This window comes from Nuphar pumila, unplaced genomic scaffold, assembly GCF_984573655.1.
Source record: "Nuphar pumila unplaced genomic scaffold, dmNupPumi1.hap1.1 HAP1_SCAFFOLD_108, whole genome shotgun sequence".
Classification (NCBI taxonomy): domain Eukaryota; kingdom Viridiplantae; phylum Streptophyta; class Magnoliopsida; order Nymphaeales; family Nymphaeaceae; genus Nuphar; species Nuphar pumila.
Window position 1 is genome coordinate 34,182 of NW_028323176.1, and position 10,289 is coordinate 44,470.

The following is a 10,289-nucleotide window of genomic DNA, read 5'->3' on the forward strand; positions in this document are numbered from 1 at the left end:
AAATCGAGCGAAAATGCTCGAAGCCCATCTACACATAGGTGGATCTAAGACATTTGGGAGCCACCAGAAGAAAATGGTAACTCATCAATATATCATATTAATTTTATAAGTATTGTTGCAAACTTGTGAACTAAATCTTTTATCCTTTAACTTCGTAGGAAGCAGAAAAAAGAGACATTGTACCATATAAGGATGTGTTTGTTGAAACACATAAACGGAAGACCACAGGAGTCTTTATATCAGAGAAGGCGAGAACGACAACGGTATGTATTTATTCTATTAATAATCATTGCAATATGCAAGTTATCATAATGTTATCATTAATTATTAATGCATACTTTAAACATTATTTTGTAGGAGGCATATGAGCAATAGATGGTAGAGCGATATGGCAATGACGCTACTCAGCATCCATCATTTGATCTTGCAGCATGGGTGACTGCAACAGGTGAACCCAAAAAAGGTCGCGTGTTCGGGTTTGGGAGTAATCTGAACACTTCACCAGTTATTGCTTCTTCCAGTTACGGCTCACTGACTTCTTCCACCGACATAAGCTCCAAGCAGCAACATATTCTTTCCGGTGATGATACACGTCAGATCATTAAGGATACAATGAATGACTACTTCCATGACACTGTCGCCTCCTTTCTCCGAGATGAGATCAACAATCTTGTGCTAAACAGGGGATCTTCGATTGCAGGTCCCTCTCAAGTATAATCACATATTCAGTTTTTTGTTTGTCTGCCTTAGAACACATATGAGAATAATCGAATCACATATATAACTTTTTGCCTGCCTTAGAGCACATATGAGCATGATAGAATCACATATAGAGTTTTTTGCCTGCCTTAGAGCACATATGAGCATGCTATAATCACATATAAAGTTTTTTGTTTGCCTTAGAGCACATATGAGCATGATAGAATCATATATAAAGTTTTTTTGACTGCCTTAGAACACATATGAGCATGCTATAATCACATATTCAGTTTTTTGACTGCCTGAGAACACATATGAACATTTATAATCACATATTCAGTTTTTTGACTGCCTAAGAACACATATGAGCATGCCAAAATCACATATAGAATTTTTTTACTGCCTTAGAACATATATCATTCATGATATATTCACATATAAAGTTTTTGCTTTGCCTGCCTTAGAGCACATATGAGCATGATAGAATCACATATAAAGTTTTTTTGACTGCCTTAGAGCACATATGAGCATGATAGAATCACATATAGAGTTTTTTGTCTGCCTTAGAGCACATATGAGCATGCTATAATCACATATAAAGTTTTTTGCCTGCCTTAGATCACATATGAGCATGATAGAATCATATATAAAGTTTTTTTGACTGCCTTAGAACACATATGAGCATGCTATAATCACATATTCAGTTTTTTGACTGCCTGAGAACACATATGAACATTTATAATCACATATTCAGTTTTTTGACTGCCTAAGAACACATATGAGCATGCCAAAATCACATATAGAATTTTTTTACTGCCTTAGAACATATATCATTCATGATATATTCACATATAAAGTTTTTGCTTTGCCTGCCTTAGAGCACATATGAGCATGATAGAATCACATATAGAGTTTTTTTGTCTGCCTTAGAACACATGTGAGCATGTTATAATCACATATTCAATTTTTTTACTGTCTTAGCACACATATGAGCATGATAGAATCACATATAAAGTTTTTTTATTGCCTTAGAACACATATGAGCACATGATAGAATCACATATAGTGTGTAATTTATTTCATTATATTTTGTTTATCAATACTAACTTTTCTTTTCTTGTGTATGCTGCTAGCGATAATCAACATAGCGAAGCTGAAGGGACAGATAAAGGCAATGAAGAAGAAGACGCACAAAATCTTGGCGATGATTAGAGAACTGTGTTGAAGTTCTATTTTTTTTTGTTTCTTAAATGTAATTATTGAATTGTAGTTAATTGAACTTGTTAATTTTAAGGTGAAGCGATTAATTGTTGTAGATTCCTTTTATATGAAATTTTTTGTGTGATTTGTTTTTTATTTACAGGAAATATAAATTGTATCGTTCTCGGTATTTAATTTTCAAATAATTTTTTTTTCGTGTTTGCGATGGATTAGCGACGGAACCATCCGTCACTATGCATATAAATCTAGCGATGACTTAGCGACGGACGTAAATCCGTCCCCAAGCCGTGGTCGCCGCTTAGTATCGGCGGATTGGCGACGGAATATATCGCTCGTTATTCCGTTGCAATTAGCGACAGACCTGACGACGAATTTATTCTGTCGCCAGTTAGTGTCGAAAAATTCGCGACGTAAGCATATCGTCGCCTAGTCGTCGCTAAGCCTGTTAGCGATGGAATAGCGACGGAATGTGGTCGTCGCTAATCCACAGCTATGTTGTGGTGTAAAAAAAACGTGCAGATCTCATTTTAAGTGGGTGTATGCGACACCCGAGGAGGGAAGCGCTATATCTTGCAAACATTTCATCAATTTCATGCATCCAAAGGATAAAAGAAATATTGCAATGCAGGCTATTTGCGATTTTGGATATGAGAATATTGTAAATTGTGGGTTTTAATTTAGTTGTGGGTTTTTAGAGAAATACATCAAATTATCCATAAAAATACCATCGTTTTCATTTTCTTTTTATGAACGGTGTGAGGCTACATAATACAACTAGATTGGCACCATTGGAGAAAAAATAACTCATGGAAACTGATTGCATTTGTCACAATCAAGGTATGGGCCGCTTTTTGCAACTTTTGCATGAAGGCATCCATATGAAATCAATAGTTTGGATAATGTTGTCAAAGCCGTATTGGCGATCAATCGTTTGGCCAACAATTCAGGTGAATGAATCAGCCGATACCGATTCCCAAGTGAATTGTTCTGGATCGGTTAAAAAATAATTTAAAAAATATTATATCAAACAGAACATATACGTGTTAAAACTATTAAAATAATATTAATTTTAATTTTAAGTAACTTTTTACATTTATTAAAAAATATTCGATTCAGGTTAGTACCTTATCGATTTTCTTCCGATTCCGGCAGATTCGCACTGATACTGACAATATTGGTTGTCAAATCACTTGATGGATCACCTGATCTGCTATCGTTCTCGTCGGCATGAAATGAAGCCTCACCAACTTCATGAATTCATTGCAGTTTCTGACCTTGATGTGTTGCTCCACTTGATCGTGTATGTATCATTCCATATTATTAAAAAGCTCAGAAAATTATTTCACAGGGCAACTTCGAAAGTTTTGCTCCATGAAAATTACTAAAGTATCCTTCGATGCAATAAATCGAATTATTGGAGAGTGCTTTTGCTGTTAAGTTGCCTCAATACCTAAGTTTGGACTCATGATCTGCTCATGGCAGTGAATGTTGATATCTAATCAGGAAACCATACAATAGAATGAAGACAGCATCCATCATTCTTTTGTTTTTCCAAGTTACCAATCAAAATCCAATTCCACAAACATTTAAAAAAGAAAAAGAAAAAGAAAAAATAAAAACAATTTGGGGATAGGGATGCATGTATCATATTTGAAATACTTGGAGGTCGTACAAGTCATTTTAACTTTTGTTCACCTAAAAAGAGATGGTGATAATTATTTTTTTTTTTATAAAAGCGAGCTGGAGTCAGGGAGACTCCGCTAGTTATTATTATACAACACTAACAGCTCCTTTTTTTTTTTTTGAGAAGTAACACTAACAGCTCCTACTAAACCAAAACAAGCAGAGCCCCGTTGGTGGTTGGTGGTGATAATAAAATTTTTTTTTTTGATAATTGATGCAGTAAAAGAAGATGAATAATAATAAAAAAATCCATCATTTTCTTTTTGGTGATGCCATGCCGTTGCCAAATGCAAATTATTTTTCACCCTTTTCCACATATATAGGGGTAGGGGGAGGATACATAGAGAAATTGGTTTTGTCACAAAGCCAACAAGAAAGGCAAAGGGGAAGCCCCAAATTGCAGAGCAGATGATGCTCCCTGTTTTCCCCCAACCCCAATGCCTTCTCTCAAACCCCCAACAAAACCCACCCACCCCCCTCGGAAGCCCCGAACCTGCAGCTGGGTCCCCACACTCTTCCTCACCCACAACCCCAAAACCCTAAACCGCCATGTGTTCCTTAAGATGCAGCTAGAGGGAGAGCAAGGAACCGACCTCACCCTCCTCCTCTCTGACCAACTCCTGGCAGTAATCCTCTCAAAGCTCACACTGCCACATCTTTCATACTCCCTGGTGTGCAAGAGGTGGTGCAGGATCCATGGCACCCTCTTCCACGCCTTGAAGCTTCATGATTGGAACTTTCTAGAACACGGTAGGCTCGTTTCCAGGTTCCCCAACCTCACAGACGTGGACCTGATCAATGCTTGCATCAAGAGGACACCCACCTGCAATTGGGGGTTGATGCTCACCCACAACATGGTCACCACCCCCCTCAATTCGTTGGATTTCGATCTCTCCGGCCGGCTTCTCGGCGAGGATAGGCGATTGTCGTCGGAGTCGCTGGATCTGGGATTGAGGGTACTCGCCGGAGGGTGCCCCAACCTCCGGAAACTCAGGTTGGTCGACGTCTCCGGCCCGATCGACGATGAGGGCAGGGCGTTTTCGACCGATGAGGGGCCGCCCCCTGATACCGGGTTGTCGAGGATCGTGGCGGAGTGCCTGATGCTGCAGGATTTGGAGCTGCACCGGTGCACGGACTGGTCGTTGAGGTCTATCTCGAATTGCAGGAATCTGCAGGTGTTGAAGGTGGTGGGGTGCTCGGAGGGGTTGTACGAATCAGTGGTTTCGGACGTTGGTCTGACGATATTGGCTCATGGATGCAAGAGGTTGGTGAAATTGGAGCTGAGCGGGTGCGAGGGGAGCTACGATGGGATCAGCGCGATTGGGCAGTGTTGCTTCATGTTGGAGGAGCTCACGTTGTGTGATCACCGGATGGATGCGGGGTGGGTCGCCGGGCTGAAGTTCTGCGGGAACTTGAAGACCTTGAGGCTGCAGGGTTGTAGGAGGATCGACTCGGATCCAGGTCCCGCCGATTACTTGGGGTCGTGCCCGACGCTGGAGAGGTTGCAAATCCAGCGGTGCAATGTGCGCGACAAGCAGGGCTTCGGCGCCTTGTTTACTGTGTGCGGAACCGTGAAAGAGCTTGAGTTTCTGGATTGTTGGGGTTTGGACAATGAGATCTTTAGCATTGCTAGCGGTTGCAGGTATATGACGGTTGTAACAATTCGTCATTTCACTCTTATATGTTGCTGGAGTTTGATACTTGATAGATGTGCTTTGGTTGGTAAGAGTAATATCACGTTAACTCCTGGTTACTTTGATTGTTGGTGACTTGCTGTTTTTTCTATAAATGATTATGATATATTAAATGTGCCTCTGCCACCTGAAGAACTCGCAACGCGATGGCTAATTGTGCATTTGGATAGCCTGCAGTTCGTTTGTTTATTAGCTTTCTCTAGATATTGACAGCATTTTTAACCTCATGCTAGTGAGTTTGAGCTATAATTGGAAATGCATCTGAAACTAGAGGATTACTAAAAGCAACTGTACAATGCTTCCGCAGCTTTGGATGACTTACCGAATTTACTTCTGATCTTTTCTCTGTTTTTTGGCTTTGTAGGAGTTGGTTTACTTCATCAACTTTAGTGAAATGTGGATATTTTTTATCTTTCAGCTGTGGAACACCTGAGTCATTTCATTTTCTTTATTGAGAAATGTTCGTACATCTTGCTTTATTAGATTTTTCCTTCAAAAAGAATCTTGCTTTATTAGATTAGGAAAATCAAATGCATGCCTCACAACTCTCCTGGACATCACAACTTCATATGTTAATGCCATGGACTCTGATTATCTTTCAAGCTGAGAAAGTATGTTAACGAAAGGGACGACATGTGCTGAGTCGTTTGATTGGTGCCCATTTGTGTTGATAACCACTTACTACTTGCAACTGAAATTGATCTGAGCTAGTTGGCTCACTCACTTGGATTGATTACTTAGCCCATGCCTGCTACAAGGTTTCTTTGGAATTGGCCAAAATGTGATTCGGTCTCAGTTAGGTCATTGGACCTTCAAAATGTCCATCTGCTGTAAAAAATCTACATCAGCAATCACCCCTGTGTCCTAATTCGTTTTTTATATGTACTCTTGTACCTTAGAATTTAGTGACCATGGACAACAGCTGTAATAATTAAAACTCAAATTTTATAATCTTTCCCCCTTTATTTCAGTTTTGCTATACTATATTAGTAGCTCAGAGCAACCGTGGCTGTCTGTCATCATAGACTTTATAAGGGCTTAACCATTTTGTCTTGCTCCACAGGCGAGTGAAGTTACTGTCATTGGAAGGCTGCTCTTTATTGACAACGGAAGGCCTGGAGTCTGTGGTTCTTTCTTGGAATGAGCTTCAAAGGCTGAGAGTTATTTCATGTAACAATGTAAAGGATAGTGAAGTTACACCTGCATTGGCCAGTGTCTTTTCAGTCCTCAAAGAGTTGAAATGGCGACCAGACACTAAATCTGTTCTTGCAGCTAGCCTTGCAGGGACAGGAATGGGAGCCAAAGGTGGAAAGTTTTTTAAGAGGGTATAGATTTCTAAATCCTGAATCTGCTGATTTCCAAATGGCATGTATCTGCTTGTCTCTTGCATTGATGACACAGTCGCATATTAACCATTCATTTTTCAGCAACATGGTTGATAGAAGAAGGTGCTTAGTATCTTTCTAAAATCCTAGTGAAGGGAGAGGATGATCATTTGTACCATACTAGCACAGTTTCATCCATTTTGCATCAAAATCTTCTTTGTGCTGCAGCACTTCTATATCTGTCTATTTCAAATTCCACTTTCACTGAATATGTAACAACTCCCTTCCCTCTTCTGCCAATTTGCATCCTGGTCATCAGAAAACTGGGATAGATGTCTGAGTAACCAAAGGTTATTTAGCAGCTACCACATTGAACTGCTGCAACAAACTGTTATATTTAGGCTTTTGGCATACGTATAAGACCGTTAATTGTTTACTTTTGTATTCATAGTTTCAGCCATTACGTCTGTTGTAGCAGATTTAGTGTATCTTATCCTGGCACATTGTCACTTGCATGCAGTTTCATCTAGCACTTATATCTGGGTCTAGTTTGTCTGATCTATTTGCTTTCATTTAATTGAGGAACTACTATGTTGCTTTTTCTCCTCTTAAAAAGCCAAAACTCTATGCATCATTGACTAAAAATTGTTAGGTTCTTAAAAATTTCTAGTGTAAATAATACATTCGTAATGAAAATGTTTGACCCAGTTATGTGCAGCTCCATCTGAACAGGTAGAAATATTGAGCTTGTAGGAAGTTCTGGTATTGATAGTCCTTACACATGTTATGTTATGTTTCTTCCCATACATCATTCTTTATGTGTTGGAAAGCCATGAAATCAAGTGGGTGATTGCAACATAAAAGTTCAATAAAGCAAGTAACTTTCACATTGTATTATGAATAGTACTATTCTCGCTAGAAGTGCTGATTGCCTTACCTAAACAACTGCCAGCCATTGTGTATGGAAAATATTTATTAATGCAATCATTCATACTGTACCAGGCTTTCCTTTTTTTTTATAGGATTATGCCAGGTTAAAATTTACCTTAAGAGAAGTGAATCTTATAGATTTTCCAATGTCGGGCTGTTGCATGAATTTTTGTGCTTGTATCATGCTCTACAGCAGCTGCAAAATTGTGCAGGGCTGGTATTGTGATCCTTTGTTGTGAAATGAGACACCATATTCTGGTCTCACAATGAAAATTTTTTGGTGCTTTGCTTTTCCATCCACTAGCACGGGATAAGACTCGAAATCCATTGATTCTTACTCTAGTTTACTAGTGACATGTGACTCATATTGTTTGGTCCCAACTTCAAACTTAACCGGGTCAACCTAGTGAGTTTACCAGTTTATTATCTCTTTGTTTCTGGAAAAAGAAAATTTTTTAATTTTATGTATAAAAAAGAATAAAGTTATACTTGAGCACAATGGTACAAATGTCTATAACGTCAACATGTTAACATTTAAGTAACAAATAAATGACATTCAGTGATGTAACTAGTATTTAGGCATAAAATATACAAGTTATAGAATGTTGGCTGATGTTGTACATCGACTATGGACTACTATGCATAAATTGTCCAAGTCCACAAATCAACTATCATGAGATGAGGACATGACCTTGTGAAATTAATAAAAATTAAAACTAATCAAGATATGTAGTGTAAAGTGTAAACACAATGATCAAATCAAGAATCAATCCCTTTCTACTATTTTTTAACTTTTGAAAAGGTAGTTTGTACCATGCAAAATTATTACAATAGCCTTAAGTGGTCAATCAAAACAAAGCACAACCATGGTATTCCAAATATAGTAAACAATAGCAATTAGAAAAGCTAGATGTTTAACCTCAATAAGGGTTAACATGAGAATGGATTCATGTGCAAATAAAATAAATAAAACTGATTTATGTCTTCTTAATTCCTATACATGGTGTCACTTTGTAGTTCAAGTCCTAAAAATAGAAATAGTGAAGGTATATGTGGATTTGGGTCAACCAGCTGAATTGATTTGGCAGGGGGCAGCTCGGTTCACTTGAGCGACTTACTAGGTCAACCAGTTGGCTTTATTGACCATGATTCTCCCCTACTTAATTTGAAGGTTGGTTGGGTTTGCTTTGCATGTTGTTTTATTCTCCATCGTAACTACATGAATTTTAATTTGCCATTAGCAAGTGGTAAACTTGGATGCTCCTAGGTTTTCTTATACATCTCCGCATTCTTTAACTTTATCAGTTGGACTTGTCAAAGTTCAGCAAATTTATGACATTGTTGGTCATGTAAGTTCATCGATTGATTCTATTAGTAATTTGAGGCATGAAACCAACAGAAGGGAAGAGATTAAGAATTATTATGATCAATCAGTGAATACAGTGTCTAAACATGAAATAAGTAGGATTCATATAACTAAATCAAAGGTTCACTGCATAATCCTGTCTTAAGTCCTATTTTCTGCTTGTCTAGGATACTCACCTTCTGAACAAAGAAAACAAATTGCTTCTTCACTAACGGCCATGTGCTAGTGACCTCTCTCTCTCTGTGTTGGTTGTAAATTAAACACATGGCGCTCAGTGAAAGATTACCATGCACAGCTGCCATCACTCTTAGCAAAGCAGGGGTCAAGCATAGTTGTGAAAATAAACAGCAATTTGCAAACTGGATGACTTCAGCTTTGTTAAACACGAGGACCATGTATGATACCCTCTCACTAATGGTCATGTATTAATAACACTGAGAGAGAGAGAGAGATTTTAACACGTCTGTTAATGAGAATAATTTCAGGTCGGGATTGTGTTCATTGGTACTAGAAAAATTGAAGTATTTGATATTGACCAGAACTCTTTTTGTGGATGTCTTGGACCGTTGAAAGTATGTCTCCTTTTTTGTTACAGAACTCCATATTTGATTAGGCTTACTAGGTCATGAAATATTGAAGAAAACCTGCTACAAATGTTCTTAGGTCATTATTGAGCTTGAACTTTCTTTCTCAACGTCTGCATATCATCATTGAGAGGTCAATTTACCTTGTTCTTTCTCCTTTGTGCTTCAATTGGTCTCTTTTTGCTTCCCTTAAGTGATTACGGATATGCATGAGAAATACCAGTCATGAAGTGAAAAAGTAGTGTTTGTAGTGCAATTTTATGTTTGATTGTTTCTTTAGATGTATTAGAATGATTCATGGTGTTGTTCTGTGTACTTTTTTAACTTTTTTGTATGTGGAGGAGATGAAGGAATATTTGATTATTATGTTGAACCTTGTGTCAATTTAGCATAATGGATTCTATTTTCTTGATAAAATTCCTATATTTCAGGTGTTAGGATAGTTTTTGTCAGATCAAGAATGCTTATTGACTTTGTGTGCATATTATGGCATTTAATTTTTTTAAAGAAATTGTGTGTTGATCATGTAACTAATGGATTACCAAAAAAAATTTGTGGCTAGTCATATGCGTAATATCTTGAATATTTTCCTGCAGGTCCCTTCACCCAGATTTAGGCAATCCTTGTCTTTCTGATTGTTTGCTCGTTCTGTATCTGCTTTTTGTTGGATAAGCTTGTCCAGCATATTCTTGAATCTCCCATCCATTAATAAATGTATCTATGTTCTGCTGATGCTGAATCATTTGCAGAAATGCAAACAGTTCAATAAAATTCACTCATTTTTGTC

General features: G+C 37.9%; 1 protein-coding gene across 1 annotated transcript; it reads left to right on the forward strand.

Annotated features, from left to right (window-relative positions):
- The first annotated feature begins 3,918 nt into the window (after positions 1-3,918).
- On the forward strand, positions 3,919-10,289 carry LOC149811255 (F-box protein At5g51380-like). The gene is made up of 3 exons (XM_089994000.1): positions 3,919-5,245; positions 6,361-6,622; positions 10,099-10,289. The coding sequence occupies exons 1-3, from the start codon at positions 4,041-4,043 to the stop codon at positions 10,135-10,137; spliced, it is 1,506 nt and encodes a 501-aa protein (XP_089850126.1). The 5' UTR covers positions 3,919-4,040; the 3' UTR covers positions 10,138-10,289.

Coding starts and splice junctions, on each gene's coding strand:
- LOC149811255 (XM_089994000.1), top strand. CDS start 4,041: ATGCCTTCTCTCAAACCCCCAACAAAACCCACCCACCCCCCTCGGAAG. Junction 5,246..6,360: donor AGCATTGCTAGCGGTTGCAG/GTATATGACGGT, acceptor CTTGCTCCACAG/GCGAGTGAAGTTACTGTCAT. Junction 6,623..10,098: donor GTGGAAAGTTTTTTAAGAGG/GTATAGATTTCT, acceptor ATTTTCCTGCAG/GTCCCTTCACCCAGATTTAG.